This window comes from Chlorocebus sabaeus, chromosome 7 (genome assembly GCF_047675955.1).
Source record: "Chlorocebus sabaeus isolate Y175 chromosome 7, mChlSab1.0.hap1, whole genome shotgun sequence".
NCBI lineage: Eukaryota > Metazoa > Chordata > Mammalia > Primates > Cercopithecidae > Chlorocebus > Chlorocebus sabaeus.
In genome coordinates, this window is record NC_132910.1 from 135,320,063 (window position 1) to 135,346,856 (window position 26,794).

At 39.5% G+C, this 26,794-nt stretch overlaps 2 protein-coding genes across 17 annotated transcripts in view; one reads left to right on the forward strand and one right to left on the reverse strand.

Annotated features, from left to right (window-relative positions):
• Positions 1-6,758, forward strand: part of PRIMPOL (primase and DNA directed polymerase) — a 42,921-nt gene extending 36,163 nt beyond the window's left edge. For 9 of the 12 annotated variants that reach the window (XM_037994169.2, XM_037994166.2, XM_037994168.2 and 6 more), the window contains 3 exons: positions 3,271-3,353; positions 3,438-3,484; positions 6,285-6,758. In XM_037994169.2, coding sequence (XP_037850097.2) covers positions 3,271-3,353; positions 3,438-3,484; positions 6,285-6,542 — 388 coding nt within the window. In that variant the 3' untranslated portion in view covers positions 6,543-6,758. Of the gene's footprint in view, positions 1-3,270; positions 3,354-3,437; positions 3,485-5,968; positions 6,057-6,284 lie in introns of all 12 variants that reach the window. The other 3 variants (XM_037994183.2, XM_037994188.2, XM_037994198.2) reach the window with 2 other exon arrangements.
• A 189-nt stretch (positions 6,759-6,947) lies between these two features.
• CENPU (centromere protein U) overlaps positions 6,948-26,794 on the reverse strand; it is a 43,414-nt gene continuing 23,567 nt past the window's right edge. For 2 of the 5 annotated variants that reach the window (XM_008000399.3, XM_073017762.1), the window contains exons 8-13: positions 22,347-22,455; positions 14,617-14,695; positions 14,347-14,394; positions 13,081-13,142; positions 9,740-9,896; positions 6,948-7,157 (exon numbers count right to left, since the gene is read on the reverse strand). In XM_008000399.3, the coding sequence (XP_007998590.1) occupies positions 7,044-7,157; positions 9,740-9,896; positions 13,081-13,142; positions 14,347-14,394; positions 14,617-14,695; positions 22,347-22,455 (569 nt within the window). In that variant the 3' untranslated portion in view covers positions 6,948-7,043. The remainder of the gene's footprint in view (positions 7,158-9,739; positions 9,897-13,080; positions 13,143-14,346; positions 14,395-14,616; positions 14,696-22,346; positions 22,456-26,794) is intronic. The other 3 variants (XR_498339.3, XM_008000401.3, XM_008000402.3) reach the window with 3 other exon arrangements.

Consider the following 26,794-nt stretch of genomic DNA (forward strand, 5'->3'; position numbering starts at 1 on the left):
AAACACATTGGGTAGCATGGTTCGGTGTCATACTTGATGTACTTAGATTAATTCAGTTTTTAAAAAGCTTGCAAAAACTGTAGGCTCAATACACAAAGCTATAACACAGAAAACACGAAGGAGATCAGTGCCACAGTCAGGACATAACCGCAGCTATCAGTTGACGTATCTTCTGTTCTTTTTTGTACGCATATTAACTTACCAAAAAATCATTATCACATGGTGATCATAACACCTTGTATTATGTCTCCATGATCTATTCTATTTTTTACCCGTAGAATGTATCTTACGTACGAAAGTATAGATAACACACGTTTTTTTGTTTTCTGAGACAGAATCTCGCTCTGTCGCCCAGGCTGGAGTGCGGTGGCGTGATCTCAGCTCACTGCAACCTCCACTTCCTTGGTTCAAGTGATTCTCCTGCCTCAGCCTCCCAAGTAGCTGGGATTACAAGTGCGTGCTACCACGCCCAGTTACTTTTTGTAATTTTAGTAGAGACGGAGTTTCACCATGTTGGCCAGGCTGGTCTCAAACTCCTGACCTCAAGTGATCTGCCTGCCCTGGCCTCCCAAAGTGCTGGGATTACAGGTGTGAGCTACCTCACCCAGCCGATAACACACTTTTATACGCACATTTTAAAGACTAAAATGACCACCTGTCGTATCTGCCACCCACCTTAAGAACCAGAACCTGATCAAACCTCAGAAGCACCTGTGGGCCCAACCCCAATTTCCCTCTCTCCCTGGCCCTCAGAGATGGTGGCCAGTGTCCCGATTTGTGTTCATCTTTTGCTTGTTTTTATGATTTTTCCATATATGTTCATATCTCTAAACAATATACTGTTTTCTTTTTTTTTTGAGACAGTTTCACTCTTGTTGCCCAGGCTGGGGTATAATCATGCGATCTCGGCTCACTGCAACCTCTGTCTCCCGGGTTCAAGCAATTCTCCTGCCTCAGCCTCCCGAGTAACTGGGATTACAGGCGTGCACCACTATGCCCAGCTAATGTTTTGTATTTTTAGTAGAGACGGGGTTTCTCCATGTTGGTCAGGCTGGTCTCGAACTCCCGACCTCAGGTGATCCGCCCGCCTTGGCCTCCCAAAGTGCTGGGATTACAGGCGTGAGCCACCGTGCCCGGCCATAAACAGTATACTGTTTTCTTTTGCTTGTTTTTGAACTGCATCCTTTCCCTCGCTTTGCGGCAGCATGTCTGTGATTCTCACCCACGTTGCAGCGCGCGGCTGTTGTTTATTCGGGTCATTATTGTGCCGCATGCCATGTACGTAAATATAAATATGCCACAGTTTATTTTCCCACAGTGGACATTTGGGTTGCTATTATAAACCATGAAGGTGGGAACCTTCTTGTACATAGCACCCAGGATACACGTGCAAGACTTTCTCAAAGTGGACTTGCTGTGTCATGGAATATGTACATACTTAATTTTACTAGATCATAAATTGTTTTCCCAAATGGATGTGCCAGTTTATAGTCCAGCCAGCAGTGTTTTGAGATTTTTCTACTGTTCCATGTTCTCACCAACACTTTTGTGCTGTTAGGATTAAAAAATTGGTTTTGCTCATCTGGCAAATATAAAACAATATTGTGGTTTTCATGGGAATTTCCCTGATTAATGAAGTTGAGGATTGGATAATCAAATTACATCCACGCACATCAGAAATCTTGCCCAGTGTCAAGCTTTACTAATAATGTCAGAATACAAGGAATGAAAAGGCACAAATGGGGCAGAGCAAGGCCCAGGGCATCTGCCCTTTCTGACTCCCGCGGAAACCCGAGGCAGAAGTGCGCAACCCTGCACACAGCGGAAGCGCCAAGGTTATGACTCACCTGCACTGTAGACTCCAGTTGCACAGCCGGGTGACATTTCCGGAAAGCATGCCTCATAATGCATCCGTTCCAGACTGACTTACCAATGCAATTCTAAAATCAGAAACTTTCTGCAAAGAGCATTCTGTAGGTAAGGACTGAACGCCTAGAACTTGGTCCAGAAGTTCCCAGATTTTCTTGGTTCATGGTTCCCCTGGTGTCTTTGTTTTTTCACGTTTTCTCTGAGGCCGAAAGAAATACCTGAGCTCTAGTAATGAATTTCAAACAACTTGGTAAGTGTTTATGTCCTAACAGTGTAGTGGCAGTTTGAATAACAGTATCCATGAAACTAAAACAAACAAACAAAAAACCACACTTTTATTTCATTCTTAAATACTATTATTAATGGGATGTATACTCTCCTTTTTTTCATGTTTTTGAGACAAGGTCTCACCCTGTCACCCAGGCTTGAGTGCAGTGGCATGGCCCAGGCTTGAGGACAGAGTGCAATGGCTCACTGCAGCTTTCATCTCCTGGGCTTGAGCAATATTCCTGCTTCAGCCTCTCGAGTAGTTTAGAACACAGGTGTGCCACCATGGCTGGTTAATTTTTAAATTTTTTGTAGATAGGGTCTCTCTCTGTTGCCCAGGTTGGCCTTGGATTCCTGCCGTCAAGCTATCCTCCCACCTCAGCCTCCCAAAATGCTGGGATTACAGGTGTGAACCACCTCGCCAGGCCTATGTATGCACTCTTAAACTTTGGAATCAGATTAGACACCGGCCTCCCTAACTCATACCTTGTTTTCCGTTGATGTTAATGGTGCTTTTTTGAGACGGAGCCTTGCTCTGTCACCCAGGCTGGAGTGCAATGGCGCGATCTTGGCTCACTGCAACCTCTGCCTCCCGGGTTCAAGCAATTCTCCTGCCTCAGCCCCCTGAGTAGCTGGGATTACTGGTGCCCGCCACCACGCCTGGCTAATTTTTTTTGTATTTTTATTAGAGATGGGGTTTCGCCATGTTGGCCAGGCAGGTCTCAAACTCCTGACCTTGTGATCCACCCACCTTGGCCTCCCAAAGTGCTGGGATTACAGGTGTGAGCCACGGCGCCTGGCCTGATGTTAATGGTGCTTTTTATTATAACCACACCCCAAAACCCAGCTCTACAAAGATGCAGCTGTATTATTTGGTGAATACAGGTTGAGAATTGTTGTATCTTCCTGGGGGAACTTTTGTATCTACTTTTTGCCCTGCAGTTCATTTTGTGTGATTTTTGGCAACCACTGTTTTGGTTGATATATATCTATTTTTATCCTTTCACTTTTTAATTTTTCTCTGTCTTTGTAAGTTTTAGGAATTTTTTTTTTTGGAACAGCATGCAGCTGGATTTTGTTTTCTGCTCAGTCTTGGTATTAATATTACTTTTTTTTTTTTTTTTAAACATAAAGGATTCTGGTTGATCTGAAAAATGAAGTTTGGTATCAAAAATGTCATGACCCTGTATGTAAAGCAGAAAACTTCAAATCTGACTGTGAGTTACTGTTTTTTACATTTACCACAAAGTAAAAATTAGATAGCTATAATATGTAATAGTTTTGCTGTCTTTCTGATTCAGGTTTCCCATTGCCTGCCGAAGTATGTCTCCTGTTTCTTTTCAAAGAGGTAAGTACAGATTTTAGTCTTTCTCCTTACCAGGGAGTTATTGGTACAATAGTATACCTGAGCCATGAGTGTCCAAATAGCTTTGAAACCCATTTGGTACCTTGTTTTCACTTATGACTGTATTGTAGGAATATATTGTAGTGATTTTCCCATTTCAGCACATACCTAATACACACCTTGTTTTTCACTGCTGCTTGAGAAGGTGTACAATTTCATCAGTCCCAGGCATTTAAGAAGTTTCCCGTATTTTGCTTTTCAAAGTAACAAAATACCCATCTTTGTGTTTCTTTGAACATTTGTATCTGTAGGATGAATTTCTGGAAGTAGAATTGTGTCAAAGGGCATATTCAGTTTTAATTTTGGTAGGTATTACCAGATTGTCAAACCAACATTTTTCTCTTAAAGATTTTTATTTACCCAAATAATTAACATGCATTGTAGAATGAATTGAAAATACATAAAATTAGGTCAGGCACAGTGGCTCAGGCTTGTAATCCCAGCACTTTAAGAGGCCGAGGCAGGCGGATCACCTGAGGTCATGAGTTTGAGACCAGCCTGGCCAACATGGAGAAACTCCATCTCTACTAAAAATAGAAAAATTAGCCAGGTGTGGTGGCCCATGCCTATAATCCCAGCTACTCAGGAGGCTGAGGCGGGAGAATCCCTTGAACCCGGTAGGCAGAGGTTACAGTGAGCTGATATCATGCCACTATACTCCAGCCTGGCAGACAGAGTGACTGCCTCAAAAAAAACAAAAAACAAAAAACCCATAAAATTAGGAAATACACAAAAAGCAAAAGAGGAATCTTACTCACTCATTTGACCAGAGATAAATGATACAAATGTTTTGGCATGTACCTTCGAGAATTTATGTGTGTTCATTGTGATAGCACACATACTATTTCAGTTTTTTTTCTACTTGAAGTATCACAAATATTTTCAGTGGCACAAATTGCTCTCCATGCAAAGTATAGGATTAGACCTCCACAAATAATTTGAGAGCACCTATTACCTCACACTTTGCCAACAGTGCTTGTTTACCTCGAATCACTACTCATCTGGTAGGCAAAAATGCAGTACCTCAGTTGTTTTAATTTGCATTTCTTTAATGAACTTTTTTCAGATTCACTATTAGTATTTCTATAATGAAGTGCGTGTACCTGTCCTCTATCCATTTTTCTGTAACTTTTTTGCAATAACTTAAGTACTCTTTTTGACATATTTCTTTTACTTTTAGGTTTTAGTTTGTGTTTTTGTTTTCTTTGGTCACATCTATCAGCTTTTTCCTTTATAGTGTTATGGTTAGAATAAAGTTACCCGCTACAAGCAGAACAAGTGATTGGGTTTATAGTCTAGAAAATTCAATCTGGTATCTACTCAAGTTGTAACACATGTCCATCGAAAAAAACTCCATCCGTTTGAAATGGTGGAAATTCCATTCTTGGTCTGCAAGAGCTGGACTTAAAATAACTGATAGCCAAATTCTCTGGCAAAATACCAGGCTAAAATGTGTGTTGAAATAAGAACAAAGTAAATTTTAAAAAATAAACTGTCTCCCAGAGGAGGAGGATTGTATCATCCTTGTTGGTCTGGATTGTGATTTAGATATTTGTGGTTGCAGTGGATTTTTAAGCTTTTTCCGCTTATCCAGTAACGTGTCAAAAATGCCAAGTTGAAAGTACCATTGGGGTACAGTATTACTACTTGGACATAACTTTTTAAAATAATAAGATATATAATGAACACCCATGTAGCTATCACTTGGTTTTCAGTTAACATTTTGCCTCGTGCTTCATCTGGTTTTAAAAAAAATATTTTAAACTAAATTACCAGTTGGTTTTATTTATACCTGCTTTTCTATTGCACTGATCATTTTATTTCATTGGTGACCCGATTTTAAATTTAATATAAGGTCTGACCTACAGAAATGTACAAGAATAAGGAACTCTGCTGTCTGTCCTTCATTGAGATTTGCCATTTGTTAACATTTGGCAACATTCGTTTTCTCCTTCTACTGTATATACATATGCATTCTTATTTTTGATGACTCAAACTGCAGACATCAAAACCCTTCATCTCCTAATATTTAAGCACGTAGCTGAAGAATAAGACATTCTGTAGATTTTTTAATGAGAGGGGGGTATCATGTTGCCTGGGCTGGTCTCAAACTCCTGGCCTCAAGCAGTCGTCCTGTCTCAGCCTCCCAAGTAGCTGGGATTACAGGCACATGCCACTGCACTGAATAAGGACATTCTTTACATAAATAATTTTTTGAGAGGATCAACTAAATGTCTATACTGAAGACATTCTATGGTCCAATAATTGATACAATACTATTATGTAATATACAATCCAGTCATATTTTGGCAACTGTTTTTAATCTTTTTTCAATCCATGTTTGTAATTTTCTAAATACTTTAAAATTTAGAGCATGGGTAGTAAGTCCATTGTAAAGGTAGCAAATTTATCTTGATTTGTCTTCAGCTGGACTGTCCACTTGTTAAAAAATTAAATCTACTCTTGCTCTTCCTCCATCGGGGAATATTGAAAAGTATGTGTCACAGCACTGCAGGTAATTTCAAATTTGGAGTTTCAAGTGTGTCTGAGCTTCGGTGCAGCAATGTTTGCATCAGTGCACTCATTCCCACGGTGAGATATCGGAGACAGCATGCCTTCAGCATATTCACTTTAGTATCTGTCACTTAATACCTTACTTCAACATAGAGTATATGGTTAAATCACATATCCTGAGTAAATATTTTCCTGTCCCACTCTCTCACCCTTCCCCACTGAAATAAAGGAAGAAGAGTTGACAACAGATGAAGCAGATGAAACTAGGAGCAATGAAACCCAGAATCCTCATAAACCATCACCTAGCAAGCTGTCAACAGGTGCATCTGCTGATGCTGTCTGGGATAATGACATTGATGATGCTTATTTTTTAGAAGCTACTGAAGATGCTGAATTAGCTGAAGCTGCAGAGAACAGTCTTCTCAGTTATAACAGTGAAGCGGATGAAATTCCTGACGAGCTAATTATAGAAGTATTACAAGAGTAGCTAATTCACTATGGACACTTTTGTCACCAGGCTATAATTTGCCTGATGTCTGTGAGATTTGATAAATATATCATTCAACCTGATAAGTTTTATCACTTTCTTTCCAATTTTTGTTTTTTACTTCTATAAACCAATTTTATTAAAAATTACCTTTGATGTACTTAAATTCAATAGAAATCGCCTTAACTAATCAAAATTACATTCACATCAACTTAATTTTACAGGTTTATTACAGCTCATATCTGGGGCTGATTAAGGTGTCAACATTTTTAAATTACTCAAGATATTAACCAGAAAAGATGATTATGGCCTCTAAAACTATTGGACAAACTGATGCTATTTAACATTGTTCACAGCCATTTAATCTGAATAACAAATTTTAGATTCTGGCAAGTAGGCCATAACTTCTTTGCAAAACAATTTATTTATAAAAGTACAGTTTCAGACGGTAACAGCATGAGACTAGTCTTCCTATGGGCCCATTTTAGTAGATTGCTCTTCTCATTCTTGGTCAAGGAGCTTCTCTAACTGATGGTTGATATTTCGCAGATGGCTTTCGGCTCCCAAAAGTGTTCTTGCTTTAAATAACAGGGCTGGAAGGCTGGATGAATCATACTGTTGAAAGAAAAAAACTTACATAATTAGCAATATCAAAAACTTACAACCTTGTCGTTACGTAGCCCAGCCTTATGACCAATGCAAATTGTGATTGAGCTTTCCATTAACTACTACTCCTCTCATTTTTAACTAGGACCATTAAGACAACTGGTTTTAATCCATTTCCTTAAAACGTAATTGATCACAAAGTTGCTAGGGAGCTGCTCTGCAAAGCTTGAACTGATCTTCTTATCCCAGAAGACCAGTTGATTCAAAGAACTGTATCATCTCTATTACTGAAGACAGGAAATCATGCCTGGGACACGTCAAGGCTTGGTTTTGGCAAGTCTGCTCGTGCTGTGTAGGGTCTACTTGATATCATGTCTATTTTAAAACACAGAAAACTGTAAGAGAGGTTTTACTTTAAAGAACTAATGGAATGAGGACACCAGATCCATAAAAGTTCCTAAGAAAAAAAAAAACCCAAATCTATCATCTCAAGAAATTATTGGGAGAATCAATTAAATGTCTCAAAGGTTGCCAATCCAAATGTTCTTAATGATTAAAGTTAAAATTAGAACACAAACCCAACATAAAATAAAACACAACATCCAACTCATGATTTTGAAATAATTAACATTTTGAGACGGAGTCTCACTCTGTCAGCAGGCTAGAGTACAGTGGCGTGATCTTGGCTCACTGCAATCTCTGCCTCCTGGGTTCAAGCAATTCTCTGCCTCAGCCTCCCGGGTAGCTGGGATTACAGGCGCCCGCCACCACGCCCAGCTTGTTTTTTTTTGTTTTTTTTTTTTTTTAATTTTTTAGTAGAGACGAGGTTTCACCATGTTGGCCAGGCTGGTCTTGAACTCCTGACCTTGTGATCCACCCGCCTCAGCCTCCCAAAGTGCTGGGATTACAGGCGTGAGCCACCATGCCCAGCCCCGATTTTGAAATAATTAACAAAGTCAAAATTCCAGTTGCAAATTGTATCTAAGGGTGCATGATTAAATTCCCCTTACAGAATTGTATCATACTTTGATAGTTTGCTGCTTAATATCATGTTTTCAAGATGACAGCAGAAAAGCTGTCATGCTGTGACTACCACATATGATAATGAAATTTTATACAAATATTTGACAAACTAATGTGTTCAAGCTCCCATGGGCACCTGCTCTAGGGAGGGATAAAGGGGAAGAAGTCACATTTGTCACTAAATGTTTAGAGTAAGACATATGCCCAAATATCTACACTCAATAAGGCAAAAGTGACAATTACTACAAGAGGAGTGCAAGAAGGCACTGAGGTCATGCCAAGAACAGGATGCTCATCCAGCGGTATTTTCCAGACAAGGCAGAGACACTAAACCTCGCTTTTAACTAAAGTATTATGTTCAAGCTGAATCAATGCTACAGGTAACTTCCCCAAATTTAGTAACCAAACTCCAAATCATAAGCTTTGGACTAGTTAGGTAATTAAAAAAAATACCTTTAAAAGCATTCTATTTCCAGATCTCTAATATATAAACAAATCTTAGGCTCAGGAAAATTAACTTAGATCAGTGTCAAAACCTTAACATTGAATTTAGAAGTGAAGAATACAAATCTGATCATAAAATATGTATATATTACATATAATTATACATATTTTATATAAAATTATATTAGGGTATACAAATTTTTTCCCTAGAACTTAAACATTTCTATTAATCTGAGGCAGATAGCCTAACAGTAGCAAAGTCTGCAGTAAAAATCCAGAAGCAACTACAAAATGTATTAAAACAATAAATATGTTTTCCCATTATATTCCCTTTTAATGTTTCTTAACTTTTTTTTTTTTTTTTTTTTTTTTTTTTTGAGACAAGGTCTTGCTCTATCACCCAGGCTGGAGTGCAGTGGTGTGATCACAGCTCAGTGCAGCCTGGACCTCCAGGGCTCAAGTGATCTTCCCACCTCAGCCTCCTGAGTAGCTGGGACTACAGGCACGCACCACCACATCTGGCGGGTTTTTGTATTTTAGTAGAGATAGGGTTTCACCATATCGCCCAAGGCGGGTCTTGAACTCCTGGGCTCAAGGGATCTACCTGCCTCAGCCTCCCAAAGTGCTATGATTACAAGTGAGAGCCATCACACCTGGCCTGTTTCTTAGCTTCTAAAATCATACCTACCACTTATATGGAAAAATAGCTTGTTTTTCATATGTAAAAGACGCTGTGAACATGGGCTAGACAAAACAGAAAAGGTTGGTCTTTCAAACATGGCTGAGTGGTCTTATATGAATGAAAATTATAATACAGCAGAGTGTGATTTTTCAATTGAGATTTATACACAGAATATAAACTTCCCTTGATGAAATTCAGCTGTCCGAGTGAAAACATCTTACACGAATCAGCAATTCTGGACATTACTCCTCTAGCCTTCATTAAGTAGCTAAGAAAAGTGCTGATATAATGAAGTTTCACTGGTTTATAGTGATACTATTTTAGGTGGACTCTGTAATTCTGTCTCTGCATTTGTCTTTCCCCAAAGCTTCTGATACTCTAGCATGAAAATGCCCTCCCGCAATCATCTTCTGAAGCATGGTAAAAGTAAAATTGGAATTACCGTTTCCTTTATGTTTGGTTCTTTTGCTTGAACATCTGAATAATCTTGATAAAGCTGTTTTAAATTAGATAAGAAATATGCTGCATTCCTAAGGGAAGACTTTCTCTCTTTAAGTTCATCATATTTTGTTTGTAGTTGTTTCAGCTGTGGCTCTAACCTAAAACAAAAATAAGTGACGTATAATAAAATGTACCAGCCTATCGTGTGTGAAACTGAGGTTGTAAGTACACTGAGCGAGTGTGAAGAACCAGGGTTGGCCAACTAGATGACTTGCTTTGGCTCTGAAACTATGAATGTGTGAAAGATTCTGGGTTTCAGTTTAAAATGTAGGAAAAAAAAAATCTCTGAAATACAATGCACAATGAATAATTAGCAGTGACATTCACAGAAGAATATTCCTTATAAATGTTGAAATTCATCAAGCCATTCAAGTCTTCGGAACTACTGGATCAAATGTATGTTTGGCTAACATTCAGAGGCTCGTGCCGGAGGAGCCAGGCACTACAGTCTAATACAGAAACCACGGACAAAAAGCTTTCCCAGTGCTCCTTCCTCTTATCAAATCTTGTCCACTTTCCAAAGTCTAATAAAACCAGTGGAAGACGTTCAGTGCCTGGATGAAAACATGTGACCTTGGGCAAATTGTTTCATCTCAATGGCTGAGTTTCTTCACCTATAAAATAAAAAGGTATAACTTGGGTTTTATGGACCAACAAAAAAATGAGGGGCAAAGGCGGCAAATTTTGTGTTTTGCCAAATAAAGATTTAAAACACAACTATTCTCTAATACAATTTCATAAAAACGTCTTTTTTTTTTGAGACGGAGTCTTGCTCTGTCACCCAGGCTGGAGTACAGGGGCATGATCTCAGCTCACTGCAACCTCCGCCTCCTGGGTTCAAGCAATTCCCCTGCCTCAGCCTCCCGAATAGCTGGGATTACAGGCGCCCACTACCACGCCCGGCTAATTTTTGTATTTTTAGTAGAGATGGGGTTTCAACATGTTGGCCAGGCTGGTCTCAAACTCCTGACCTCACTGATCCACCCGCCTCAGCCTCCCAAAGTGCTGGGATTACCGGCATGAGTCACGAAAAGTCTTCCTTAACAATTCTTTACATTGAACAAATGCAGCGCTGGGGAAAATTCACTACTGAGCTGGCAGTCGTGGTCAGGAGTGCTGAATTTGGAGTCAGTCAGCTGACAGTGAATCCTGGCTCCCCCACTACCGAGGGCTGCGCCTCTGGGCAAGTTACCTCCCTGTGCCTTAAGTTTTCATGTGGCAAGTTAAAATAATGATATACCATAGTTTTTCTTATTACACCTTTTCAAAATACACTTCTCAACTTCTAAATTTATATCTAGAAAAGAAACAAAAGACTGTGCTTTAGGTTTTCATATAGCAAGTTAAAATAATGATACACCATAGTTTTTCTTATTATGCCTTTTCAAAATATACTTCTCAACTTCTAAATTTATATCTGGAAAAGAAACAAAAGTCAGGCTGGGTGCAGGGGCTCACGTCTGTAATCCCAGCACTTTAGGAGGCCGAGGCAGGCGGATCACGAGGTCAGGAGATCCAGACCATCCTGGCTAACACAGTGAAACCCTGTCTCTACTAAAAATACAAAAAAAAATTAGCCGGGTGTGGTGGCGGGCGCCTGTAGTCCCAGCTACTTGAGAGGCTGAAGCAGGAGAATGGTATGAACCTGGGAGGCGGAGCTTGCGGCGAGCCCGAGATAGTGCCACTGAACTCCAGCCTGGGCGAGAGTGAGACTCTGGATCAAAAAAAAACAAAAAACAAAAAAAACCACAAAAACTCATCTCAGTAGTCTCACACTGAAGACAAGTGTAACCAGGCACAGCCTGACTATAGCTATAATCACTTGTCTCATAGGACTGTGATGATGAGTTAGCATAGAAAGCGTTTAGGAAAGTGCCCTGCCACAGAGGAAGCTTGTAAATATCAGCTTTCCTTGTTATATTTGCCTTTAGTTTTCTTATTTTGGCCTGGGTCAATGAAAACCTTACCATAGGCCAGCACCTGTCCAGAGACTCGATTTAGAAACCAACAGATTAGACAACTGCTTTCTCCCCCTTAAACTCCTGTGGCAGTCTCTCTTTTCTTTTTTCTTTTTTTTTTTGAGACACAGTTTCACTCTGTCACCCAGGCTGGAGTGCACGGACACGATCTTAGTTCCCTGCAACTTCTGCCTCCCAGGTTCAAGTGATTCTCGTGCCTCAACCTCCCCAGTAGCTTGGATTACAGGCGTGCGCCACCACACCCGGTTAATTTTTGTATTTTTGAGATGGGGTTTCACTATGTTGGCCAAGCTGGTCTTGAACTCCTGACCTCAAGTGATCCGCCCACCTTGTAACTCCCAAAGTGCTGGGATTACAGGCGTGAGCCACTGTGCCTGACCTAGCAGGCTCTTTTTAAAAACTTAGTTTTGAATGAGTTTTTAAAAGTTTCAACTTTTAATTATACACATTATTTTCTGATAATATCACTTTCTTTCTCAAGCTATTTTTAAGCTCAGGAACAGAGAGCACATCTAGCACTGTTTTATTACCAAGACTCTAGCTCTCATGACAGCCGTGGCCTCAAAACGTACTTGTGGGCTGCCACCTGATGTGCACTCCAGTCTTCCTAACCAGAAATTGGGGGCAGCCCTGGCCTGCAGGGCCTGGTAAGTTCACCTGGCCCACACTTGGGAGTGGATTCACATGCATGCCACTCCAAGGCATACCCTTCGACTGTAACAACATAAACAACTGTCAACACTTACACAGCACTTATTGCGTGCGCCTGTCCCTGTGGCGCACTTTCTGTATATGTACTCATCTAATTTCCACAGCACTCTATGTTTTTCACATGTGAGCAAAAGTAACCAAAGACAGAGGCAGAATTTGAGAATCCCGAAGTCTAGGTATGATGATGATGATGATGCCTATATACAAAAGAGGCAACTGAGACACTGGGACGTCAAATAACTTGGTCAAGGTTGCGCAGCCAGTAAGTGGCAGAGCTTGGGTTCAACCCAAGCAGTTCGAGCAGTTTAATGCATAGATTCTAGAATTCAACCCAGGCAGCTGAATTCTGGAATCTAGGCATTGTATCTCTTAAGGCCAGAGCTGAGAAATCTGTGGAGATAGATCAGTGTGGAATTCTCCTTTGCCAAAAGGTGGGGCAACTAGGCAACATACCCTGCCTTCACTGAGTATCGGGGCTTGAAGATAACCTAGGCTTTAATGCAGCACAGCAGCAAGTGTCACTCCCCTAAATGACACACCATAATTACATCCTTTTAGGTAAGTGCTCAAACAGGATTTGATAGTATCTTACCGAAGCAGTTCATCCTGGACTTCAATCATACGCTGCCTTTTCTTTTCGATATCTGAAATCATCTAAGTAACACAATCATTTGTGTTAAAATTAATTTGTAACTGTTTGAGCACTGCCACATACGCTGCCAGGTAATGAAGTGCAGTGGAAAACAAGACAGACCCAATTCTTACCATCACAGACTTTGGTCTAATGGGGAAGACAGACATGACACAGAAACAATATGTATTTACAACCTGTGATATGTGCTATAAAGGAAAAGAAAAGCAGGGGTATCTACTTCAGAATGGCCAGAGGAAAGCTGGAGGAAAGCAGGCGCCAGGTCTTTACTGGACCCTGCGGCCTGTAAAGTGAGGAGATTTTATCTAGGTGCACTAGGAAACTATCAAAGCAGGGGAGTGTTGTGATCCACTCTGCATTTTAAAAGGAACATTTCAATGTATTTTATTATCTCAGTCATCGAGTCACTTTTAGTGACTACGTAATACTCCACTGTTAGACATTCATAATGTTCCCATTCGGTAATAAGTAATGCAGAAATGACCAATAAAAGATTAAAACTGAAAGAAAAACAAAAACATCCCAGAGCTTGCAATCACTGGAAGGAAAATGTATGTATTTCAAGTCTAGTTCTATTTTAAATGCAGAGGTGGACTTCCACTCCTGGATTCACCTCTGACGCTCAGAGGCCATTTGGTCCAGCCGTTTCCAGGTAAGCAAAGGAGACTCTCGTGTTGGCTGGCTTGTCGCCCACTGCAGACCCAGTGGTGTATAGTTTATAGGTGGTATAGCAATGAAGCAGCAGAGCCAGGACTAGACATGAGGTCTCCTGACCCTTAACCCAGTATTCTTCCCAGGCTGTCCTACCTGGGACAGTTCTTTATTCTAAAAGGTTGTGCTTTTCGACGTCCGCAAAAGCAATAAATATATATTAATATTTATCCATATAAGTGGTCATTTTGGACTTGGTAGTCTTTTAAAAGCTAACTTTGTGACACTAATAAAAGGCTTAAATTTCTGTCTTTAATTATAAAAACAATTATTTTGACACTTGTGCAGCCTTAGGAAACAAAAGTGACTAGGATCCCCATTCCTTACCTTGCATTAATAATACCAACCATATCAACCACGAGATCAACCAAATAAAAGCCTGATAAGATTATGAAATCTACTCACACTCTAAAGGCTGTAAACCCAGAGTCAAGTCTTTACATAACTCTACATGTTAGTATTGACTCTATGACTCTAATCACATACATCATTTACCTTAGCATTCTTCCTTTTCAGATTTTTCAACATCTGGCTTTCTTTAAGCTACACAAAACAAAAAATACATATGTACATTATTTTCCAAAAGTAAATGTTAGTTTCACATGTATCACAATCAGTTTAAAAACAGTTATGTGGAATATGAATAGTTCTAATAAGTTTATTACCATACTGCCAACAAATGCAAGCTTTTCTAAGACAACAATATGCTGCTTCAGGATTAGTGAAAAAAACCTTAGACCAACAAATTCATGTCAGTGAGCTTACCAATTTGATGACTTGTTCTTTAACATTAACGTAAAATGTGTCGATGGCTGCCCTATAAACTTTAGAGTCTGTTCTTTCTCTGTAGAGGAATTTAAAAAAAAAAGTCTAAGTACCATGATGGATTTTGAAAGGTGTTTCATTTGCTTAGCATATAAACAAACATGTACATACAATTTGGCATATACCTTTATTTTAAAAATATCTTTAATCTCATTTTTTTTATAATTTCAATTTTTTAGATTAAGGGATTTGTTATATGGGCATACTGCATGACACTGAAGTCTGGGGTACAACTGACCCCATCACTCAGGTAGCAAGCATGATACCCAACAGGGTGTTTTTCAGTCCTTGAATCCCTATTCCCTCTAGGAATCTCCAGGATCTACTGTTGCCATCTTTATGTCCATGTGTACCCAATGTTTAGCTCCCACTTATAAGCGAGAACACGCAGTATTTGGTTTTCCGTTCCTACAATAATTCGCTTGCGATAATGACTTCCAGCTGCATCCATATTGCTACAAAGGACATGATTTTGTTCTTTTGTATAGCTGTGCAGTATTCCATGGTCTACATATACCATATTTTCTTTATCCAACCCACAGTTGATGGGCACCTAGGTTGATTCTGTCTTTGCTATCATGGATAGTGCTGTGATGAACATATGAGAGCACCATTTTAACTAACTAAGATGGCAATGTTCAGCCTGAAAAAAATACTGGAAACACATATCAGCAAAAGAAAAAGAACAAATACCGTTTTCTGTAAGCCCTCTGGTACGGGGTCATCTTAATTCCCTGATACTAAACAACCTCACAGGTGATACCATGTAAGGCAGAAATGCTTACGGCTAATCCCAGTCTTTTCCTACTACCTGAAAGACCCAGCAGACTTTATTCCCTCCCTCTTTGCCTGTTAGCAAAAGGAGGAGCAACTGTGCAACACATTTGGACTAGCCAAAAAGTAGCCATAAATCAGGTGATAGTTCTTCAGAAACTATAAAACTGACGAAAAGAAACTGCCTCAGGTCTCTGTCACTGGGGAGAAGAGATCTGGTGGCCAGTCTGATTCTTCTGGCTTGGCTCACTCACCCATTAAGATGGCTATTATTTTAAAAAACAGAAAACAACAAGTGTTGGTGAGAAAGTACAGAAATAGGAACCCCTGTGTTGCTGGTGGAAATGTAAAACGATATAGTCACTGTGGAAAACAGTATTGGCAGTTCCAAAAAAAACAAAAAATAAAATAAAATTAATTAATTAAACATAGAATTACCATATGATCCAGCAATTCCTCTTCTAGGCATATACACAAAAGAATTGAAAGCATGGACTTGAATATCAATTGTACATCAATGTGTGTAGCAGCATTATTCACAATAGCCAAAAAGTGGGAAGACCTCAAGTGTCCACTGATAGATGAGTGGATAAAGAAAATGTGTTAAAATCGTGACCATATAACAATATCTCAGTCAACAATGGATGGCACATACAATGGTAGACCCAAAAGACAACAATGGAGCTAAAAATATCTTATCACCTAGTGACACTGTTGCCATCAAAATGTCATAGCACAATGCATTATTCACATACTTGCGGTGATGCTGGCGTAAACAAACCTATAGTGTTGCCTACTTGTGTATATAGTTAGGTATACTACATAATACTTGATAATAAATTACTAAGTGCCCCAAACAGGTATAACATTTTTTATCTTTTATTTATTTATTTTTTTTGAGATAAGGTCTCACTCTGTCACCCAAGTTGGACTGAGTAGTGTGATCATGGCTCACTGCAGCCTCAAACTCCTTGACTCCAGTGATCCTCCAGCCTCAGCCTCCCATGTAGCTGGGATTACAAGCATATGCCACCATGCCTGCCTAATTTTTAACTTTTTTGTAGAAAATGGGTCTCATTATGTTGCCCAGGCTCATTTTTTATCTTTTATACCATATTTTTACTGTACCTTTTCTATGTTTAGATACACAATTTACCATCATGATACAATTACCTACAGTATTCAATACAGTGACATAGTATTGAATGAACTGCTGTCCAAGTGTGTATCCTGGGAGGAACAGGCAACACATCATATAGCCACGGCATGTACTAGGCTACACCATCTAAGTTGGTGTAAGTACTCTCTACGTTAACACAATGACAAAACTGCCTACGGATGCAGTTCTCAGAACACATCCCTGTTGTTAAGTGACATGAATGAGTATTCATATGACTGAATATGATTCCACCTTAAAAAGTAAATTCTGACACATGCTATGACATGGGTGAGCCTTGAGGACATCATGCTGAGTGAAATAAGACAGTCACAAAAGGACAAATATTGTATGATTCCACTCATATGAGGTACCCAGAGCAGTTAGATTTACAGAGACAAAGTAGAATAGTGATTGCTGGGGGAGGGAGGCATGAGGAGTCATTGCTCAAATGGGTACAAAGCTACTGTTTCATAAGGCTTTAGTTCCAGAGATGGGTTGCTTAACAAAGTGCACACAGTTAACACACAATAAAAAGAAAATATTTCTACACTTCACACCTATCACAATGGCTAAAATAAAAATTAGTGAGAACACCAAATGCTGGCAAGGATGCAGAGAATCTGGATCATACACCGTGGAAAACAGTCTCAGTCCCTTACAAAACTGAACATGCAATTACCATATAACCCAACAACTGCACTCTTGGGCATTTATCCCAGAGAAATGGAAGCTCAGGTTCACACAAAAAAATGTATACAAATGTTCACAGCACTGTGTGTGTAACAGCCCAAAACTAGAAACAACCCAAATTCCTTCAATGGGTGAATGTCAAACCATGGTATATCCATACCATGGAATGCTACCTAGCAATGTAGTGGAATGGAATCATACAACAGCTTGGATGAATCTCCAAGGCATTATGCTGAGTGGAAAAAAGCCAATCCCAAAAGGTTGCACACTACAGAGTTTCATTTATATAACATTCTTGAAATGATGAAATGACAGAAACGGAGAACAGGTTAGTGGTTTCCAGGGCTTGGGGCTGTGGGTGTAGCTATAAAAGGGCAACATGAGGACAGAGGAGGCATGAGAACACAAGAATTCTGGCGGTGATGCAATACACAAACCTATACATATGTTAAAATCCCTATATTATTCCTCACAACTGCATGTGATTCTACAATTATCTCAAAAGAAGACATTTAATTAAAAAAAAATAAAGTTGTAACTTGTTATTACACATTGAACTAAACAAAAAAATTCATGAATAATGAGGTATTCCTATAGATGCAAGTTCATAGCAACATTATTCACAACAGCCAACAGGTGGAAGCAACCCAAGTGTCCGCAGATGAATGAACGGGTAAACAGTGAACGGAAGAATGGTCATCTGTGTACACACAAACACAGCCTTAACAAAGAAGGAAATTCTGATGCATGCTATCACACAGATGAGACATGCTAAGTGAAATAAGTCAGTCACAAAAAGACAAATACTGGATGGTTCCATTTATGTGAAGTATTCGAAGTAGTCAAATTCATAGAAACAGAAAGTAGAAGGGTGGCTGCCAAGCACTAGAGATGGGGTGAAGAATAGAACATTGTGATTTAATGGGTACAGAATGTCAGTTGTGCAAGATAAAGAGGTTCTGGAGACTGGTAGCACAACAACATGAATATACTTAACACTACTGACCTGTGCACTTAAAAACACTTAATGGCAAATTTTAAGTTATGTGTATTTTAGCACAATTAAAAATTTACATAAGTCCCACTTTAAAAAAAAAAAAAGAATTTCTAATGTAATATAAATATCAAATCATTATTTTCAGATGTTAGAATATATTTTAAATATAGCCAGTCATCATGGCACATGGTTGTAATCTCAACTACTCTGAAGGCTGAGGTGGGAGGATCCCCTAAACCCAGGAGTTGGAGACCAGCCTGGGTAACACAGTGAGACCCTATCTAAAGTAAGTTTTTTTTTTTTTTTTTTAAATAAGAAAAGCTGGTCAGGCCTCTCCGCATATGGCTTGTAATGATAAATCGATGGATTCTTTCAACCACAAAGGTGATGGTCTACACAAGACAGCTCTTCCAAATTCTAGCAACTTAAACATCTGGCAAAATTCAATTAATTGAATCAGCTATAGAATATGCTAAGCGTTTGTAATGTTGCATTTCATGGCATACTTCCCTACTTATACATAAACTGCTTATCGTCAGTTTATACAGATATAACAGTGAAGCTATTCAGGTCTGAGTGCTAGGTACAGGATATTAAAAACAGACCCTTAAATAGTTGTTGACTTAATTTTGAAAGAGTGAAGTGTTTCACGTGGCTGAGAACACCACATTGTTAAGGAAACAAAATGAGATCAGTGATTCACCAGAATTCTTATTTGGTATGACAAAAATACAAAGTTGTACTGCAATGTTATATAAGTCTAAGAAAAATACTATGCCTCTTCTAAATCATTTCTTATATCAAGAACTTACTACCCACTGCAGCAACTCAGACCTCTGTCCCTGTGTCCTTACTATCCACTGGGTAGTAAGTTCTTGACATAAGAAATGATTTAGAAGGGGACAATGCCATTTTCCCTAAAACATCAGAAATCTATAATAAGCTTCCTATAAGAGATTTGTGAATAGGAAAAGGATAACACAAGCAAGATGGTCTTGGGTGTGTTAACTGTGCTAGTTTTAACAGGAAACTGGCTCTGGAATATACAGAAGAGTAAAACAGGTACTTCCCACAATGATGATGATGAATTGGCATGACAGGCTGGCTCCTTTCCCCAAGCTCACCCAGAACTACAGAGGGAATACCACAGAGAAAATGGAGAAAGCTGTGAAAACCCTGAGGCGGAGGTCATGTAGAGAGGATGACTGCTGTGAGGAGTGGCGCTGTGGCCAGGGCAGGAATAGACAGCTGTGGGAAACTGACTCCTGCCTCTTCCCATCACCGATCTCATCAACAGTGTGCCTGCTCCACCCCCGCTCCCCTGCCCCCTGCAGCAACTCAGACCTTGGTCCCTGTGTCCTCATCAAGACTGAAACTGGGGTTGGACTTGGGCCTAGAGAAAAACATGGGAGGCTGACTGACTTTGGGCAGCTGTTTCCTCACCCTTCCCCGGTCAAACCCCCATGCTGGAGAATGATGACCCACAGAGTCCATCTTTTCTTCCTGCTGCTCCTCTCTGGAGGGCGAGGAGTGAAGTACTGACCTGACAGGCTGTTTTGTGAGATGAGTAGCTGAGGCTGCCTACCCTAGGGCTTACCCCATCCCCTGCACTCACAGGCACTAACAGAGATTGGAGTTTGGCCTTCTTCTGTACATACTGTCTGACAGAAAGGGACAGGCCCAGGGGAAAATAAGCTCAGAGACTGGAATAACAAGATGCTGGAGGAACCCAACCATTTCAAAAGGAAAACACATATTATATCCGAAACCTTACCAGAGCAGGTATTTTAGAACAGCTGATCCAATAATTTGAAATTAGCCCAACAGATATTCTAAGGAAGATATTAGCAGCATAAAACACAAATACAAGACACAAAAAAAGCAGCAGAAATAGCTGGACATGATGGCTCACACCTGTAATCCCAGCACTTTGGGAGGCAACAGTGGGTGGATCACTTGAGGTCAGGAGTTAGAGACCAGACTGGCCAACATGGTGAAACCCCGTCTCTACTACAAATACAAAAAATTAGCTGGGTGTGGTGGTGGGTGCCTGTAATCCCAGCTACTAGGGAGGCTGAGGCAAGTGAACTGCTTGAACCTGGGAGGTGGAGGTTGCAGGGACTGAGATTGCACCACGGCACTCTAGCCTGGGTGACAGAGTGAGACTCCATCTCAAAACAAAAAACAAAAAAAAACAAAAAACAAAAAAAACCAGAAAACAGAAAACAAAAAACCAATATTATAATAGAGAACTCAACAGATGGGACAAATGGCAGACTGGATACTTCTAAGAATAAATTAGAAAATCTAATTTCTTAGATTGAGGAAATCTCCCAATGAATGAAGCAAAGGATAATAAGATAACAAAAAAGAAAATTAGGATAAAAATATTTTAAATTCTTAGAATTAAAAAAAGTAATTTGTTCAGCAGCAATAGATTAAAAAAAATTTTTTTTAAACCTTGGAATGAAAAGGTCAGGCTCAATATAGTGAAATTTAAGAATATCAAAGAAACAAAATAACAGTTGAGAGAGCTAAACAACAGATCACATTCAAAGAAATAAGAGATAGACATCAAATTTTCCAAAAGTAACACTCAATGTAAAAGAATATAAAGTTTCCAAAGTATTTAAGAAAATAATTTAGAACATAAAATATTAAATCCAGCTAAGCTGTCATTCAAATTCAAGGGTCTAATAAAAATAATCAGAAGGTTTAGAAGTTTTGCAACATAAAGAGCCACACTGTGGTGTTGGATGAAATATTTAAATAAGAGAAAATACTTATCTACAGGATATTGCAAGAAAATATCTGAGATAAAAGTGATCAAATACCTAAGTAAATTTTGTTATTGTCTTAAAAACAGAGACAAACACACACAACAGAAGGGGAAATTCTATCTACCTTAATTTAGAAGTAAAGGTGGTGAGTTATAAATACAATTTTTTTAAGTTAAAAAAAATTCAGAACATCAAAAAGTAGAATAAAAAGTTAAAGAAGTAACAATATATTAACATTGTTCAAGATATATCAATAATTACAATAAATGCTAATGGACTATACTCGAGTTGAAATTCAAAGACTGATACACTGGATTTAAAAAGACGAATAAAGAAATTAAAATTTAAGGTAGCAAAAAGGTTGGAAGTAAAAGAAATTAAAAGAATGTAAAATCTGGCCAGGCACAGTGGCTCACGTCTATAATCCCAGCACTTTGGGAGGCCAAGGTGGGCAGATCACCAGGTCAGGAGATCGAGACCATCCTAGCCAACATGGTGAAACCCTGTCTCTACTAAAAATGCAAAAATTAGCTGGGCATGTTGGCACACACCTGTAGTCCCAGCTACTTAGGAGGCTGAGGCAGGAGAATTGCTTGAACCTGGGAGGTGGAGGCTGCAGTGAGCCAAGATCTCACCACTGTACTCCAGCCTGAGGACAGATCGAGACTCCATCTCAAACAAACAAACAAACAAAAAAATCTGGCAAATGCTAGCAAAAGAAAACTATGATGCATATTAGTATCGGGTAAAATAAATTTTAAGACAAAGTATGTTTAGGAATAGAGTGCGTGACCAACTAAAATGTTCAGTCTGCAAGACAGAGCAATTTTACACACGATTTTCCTAATAGTCTCTAAACATATACAGCACAAATGAATAGAAGTACCAAGAAATACTGAACATAGATCCAATAATTAGAGTCTATCTAGATCCAATGATTAGAAATTGCACACAGATCATGTACCAGGTCATAAAGAAAGTCTCAAAATTAAAAAAAAAAAAAAAATTATCACCAGACCATGATCTTTGACCGGTCACAACATATTTAAGATAGAAGGTTAATACACAAATATAAATTTAAAAGTCTACATATTTGGGACATTTAAAAACATATGAATTCTTCAAAGAATTAAAGAAACAATTATAATAAATGTAAAAATATCTAAAACAATGACAATGAAAATAGTACATAACAAAAACTGTATGATGAGCAAAAACAGTGCTTCAAGGGAAATTCATCGGGTAAATACCACATCATCAAAAGACTTACTTATGCTCTAGGTGGGTTTTCTCAAATTCAGGCAAAACAATATTCAACTCTTCGATGTCACTGGTTTTCATTCCTTCTAGACACCAAATGTCCACAGTGTCAGGAGTATCTAGAATATTAAGATAAGTTAACATGCTGGTTATTCATATTTTGGCTGTAGGTCCAGGGTTCTGAAAGCCTGCCACAAAAATAGTCTCACCAAATTGTAAAAGATAGCTACAGCTGAACAATCAGAGAGGAGGCACCGTACTCACTTCTTACCCCTGTGCACAGTCTTGCAAACCCCTACATATATTTTCACTTTAACTGCTATCTCGCTGGTTCTCCTACTTTTGCTAAAGCAACCAAAAGCATTGCTGCCTTTTAATCACCGTACTGTATCTTTATTTAGTAGTGTGCTGTTATTTAACATCACTGGGGATAAGCTCTTCATTGTTAGCTGTATTTTCTGAATTTTAATCTATCTGATAGGCCTTTAATAATCTTGTAGGATACAGCAAGATTATTCAGTGTATTAATTTAAATAATTGTAGTAATATACAGTACTATCCCACACAGGGATCTGAAGACAGACCTTGGTTCTAGTTTGAGCTTCTTTCTTACTAGTCATAAGATCTCAGGCAAGTCAGTTAACCTTCCAGAGGCCATTTCCTCAATGATAAATGGAATAAAAGAATGCTCTCCCTTTTATTATGAGACTCAAGCAAGAAAATATCTGTGAATGCATTTATAAAAACTATAAATTACTATACATCTGTAAGGTGTTATTATCAATTTCCAAAGCATACCCCAACTTTTTTTCTTTAAAAAAATTTTTTTTGAGACAGGGTCTCACTCTGTTGTCCAAGCTGCAGTGCAGTAGCATGCTCAGCACTCATTACAGCTTCGAAGTCCTAGGTTCAAGTGATCCTCCCACCTCAGCCTCCCAAACAGCTGAGACTACAAGTGTACGCCACTATGCCTGGCTAGTTCCGAAAATTTTTTGTAAAGGTGGGGTCCCACTATGTTGCCCAGGCTGGTCTTGAACTCCTGGGCTCAAGCAGTCCTCTCACCTCAGCCTCCCAAAGTGCTGGGATTACAGGTGCACCCATCATGCTCGGCCCCCAGTTTTCTGTATGTTAACAGAAGCCACTGGCAGGAAAGTCTACTCTTCTTCCATAATTCTTTAATACTGCAAAACTGACAAACATACTAAGAGTTTGTCTCCAGATTCACAATGACCTGAGTGCAACTCTTGGCTCTGGTGGATTAGTAACAGCCACCAATTCTTTCCCACTCTTCCCTACTTCCATTCCCTTGAATCTGGAATAGCCCCTATAACTGGCTTGATCAGCAGAGCATGAAGGAGTGAAAGGCCAGGTCTCAGGGTGTCTGCAGCTTCTGCTTTACACCTCCTGCAATGCTCCCTCTTGGACATCAACTGTCACATGAAATTCTGACTGCTGAACAACAGGCAAGCCCAAGCCAGCCACTTAAAAAGAGGCCACATGCAGGAGGAACAAGGCACCAGAGAGATGAAAACAGTATTCTCAGACCTTCCACCCTAGCTCAGCCATTAAACGAACAGAATTGCCCAAAGCAAAACTGTAAGCAAATAAAACAATGGCCATTGTCAATCAGGGGCTGGCAAACTTCAGTGAAGTGCCAGACGGTAACTACTGTTGGCTTCATGGGCCAACTGTTCCACTCTGCCATTGTAGTGTGAAGGCAGCCACAAACAATCCACAGAAGAGGGAATCTGGCTGTGATCCAATAAAAGTTCATTTTCAAAAATAGGCAATGGACTAAATTTGAATTGTAGATATAGATTTTTTTTTTTTTGAGACAGAGTTTTGCTTTTGTTGCCCAGGCTGAACTCTGCTTCCCAGGTTCAAGTGATTTGCCTATCTCGCCCTCCCGAGTAGCTGGGATTTACGGGCATGTGCCACCATGCCTGGCTAATTTTTGTATTTTCAGTAGAGACGGGGTTTCACCATGTTGGTCAAGCTGGTCTCGAACTCCTGACCTCAAGTGATCCACCCGCCTTGGCCTCCCAAAGTGCTGGGATTACAGGTGTGAGCCACCGTGCCCGGCCTACACAGAGTTTTTAGATTAGTAAGTTTTAAGGTAGTTTGTTAGGCATTAATACACCCAAAACACTGGCTGAATCCACTTATGGCTGTGTAAGCTCAGACAAGTTTTTTAACCTAAGACCTCAATTTTCTCACCTGTAAAAATGGGGGAAATAATATCTATACTTCATAGGTTTATTATAAGAATGAGAGAGAAGATAACATTAAACACTCAGTATAATGACTGGCACATAGTAAATACTTTGCTGTCTTTGTTGCTACTAATCTATAAAATACGAAGAGTAGGAAGAGAAGTTAGTAAAAAGTATTCCAATAATACTTCCAGGCCAGACCCATAACACTGTTACCCACAATTCTGCCACCACCCCAATATACATAAATCCCTACTCACCTAAACTCAGCTCACCATGATTTTTAGAAAAACCAGTAATCTGCAAAAAGTAGTTCTGCATTTATTTATTTATTTCTTGAGACAGAGTCTCGCTTTGCCGCCCACGCTGGAGTGCAGTGGCACGATCTCAGCTCACTGCAAGCTCTGCCTCCTGGGTTCACGCCATTCTCCTGCCTCAGCCTCCTGCGTAGCTGGGACTACAGGCGCCCGCCACCATGCCTGGCTAGTTTTGTATTTTTGGTAGAAACAGGGTTTCACAGTGTTAGCCAGGATGGTCTGGATCTCCTGACCTCGTGATCCGCCCGCCTCGGCCTCCCAAAGTGCTGTGATTACAGGCGTGAGCCACTGCACCCGGCCTAGTTCTGCTTTTAGAAAAGACACAATATCTAAAAGTCTTATTAGTGTAAATAAAATCTTCCTTAAGCTCTCAGGACCAACAGATTTTTTTTTTTAAGTTTAATTAAGAACCGTATATCCAAGCTATCTACTCTTACTGAATATAACATTTATTTTGGCATCAGAATTGATCTATGATGAGTTATTTTATACACGAGAACATTTATATATGCATAATATAAATATGCATAATAAAAGGGATGCCCATAGGACCACAGTACAACTTAAGAAGGAGAGCACTGGTCAGGTGCGGTGGCTCACGCCTATAATCCCAGCACTTTGGGAGGCTGAAGTGGATAGATCACCTGAGGTTAAGAGTTCAAGACCAGCCTGGCCAATATGGTGAAACCCCCTCTCTATTAAAAAAAAAAAAAAAATCAATCAAAAAATTAGCCAGGGAGTAGTAGCGGCACCTGTAATCCCAACTACTCAGGAGGCTCAGGCAGGAGAATCGCTTGAACCTGGGAGGCAGAGGTTGAAGGAAGCCGAGATCGTGCCACTTCACTGCAGCCTGGGCGACAAGAGCAAAACTCGGTCAAAAAAAAAAAAAGAGAGAGCATTAATAAGACACTGGAAGCACTCTGCGTACCTGACTCCAATGCCTTCTGAACTTTGTGTTTATCATCATATTACTCTTTGTTATAATTTTATTGCACACAAATATATTCCTAAACAATGTGGAGTTTAGAATGTTTTCGACCTTTTTACAATTGCTTATGCACCAGTAAAAGTTCTGCTTTTGTATTCCACTCCATACGTATACAGCAATTTATCTATCAATTCTAATGTGATAAGTTGTTTGCAGTACTTTGCTAGCATGAAAGACAATGCTAAGAGCACTCATACACATGATACACAGACATGTTCAAGAATTCCTCTAGTAAATACACCCACCAGCAACTGCTAGGTTTCAAAGTCTGCATGTTTTTTCAACTTTGCCAGAGAATGGCCAAAATTATTTTCAAAGTGCTTATATCTCTTCATATCTGCAGTGATTAAGGATCTCTACTGGCGACATCCTCATTAAATATGGACTCTTGAGAGGCTAAAATATGTGCCAAACTAGGAGGTGCAAAGGAGTGTCTCACTGTAGCTGTGAATTTAAATTTCTGTGATTAGGAATGCACTCCCTCCAAATGTTTGTTTTACTATTTCCTCTTCTGTAAAAATGTTGGTGTCATCTGCCCATTTTTCTACTAAGTTGTCTTTTTATTTATACTCCTGTATTTTCTCTAAAAATTGTGCAATTTTACCTGTCATATTTAAGCCTTCAATTCAGAACTTTTTTTGTGTGCTGCAAGTCAGAGGCAGTCTCATTTCATTTTTCTACAGGGAAAACACTGTCACAGAACCACCTTTCCCCACTGACCAGCAGCCAACATTTTTGTCATACATTCATCAAGTTTCCACATATGCAGGGTCTCTTTTCTGGTCTATCTTTTGGTGTCACTGTCCCTAAGATTAGAATTAAATGTCTGTTAGACCAGGGGTCCCCAAGCCCCCGGCCACAGACCGGTATCAGTTTGTGGCCTGTTAGGAACTGGGCCACACAGCAGGAGGTGAGTGGCAGGGTGGGGGGGGCGAGTGAG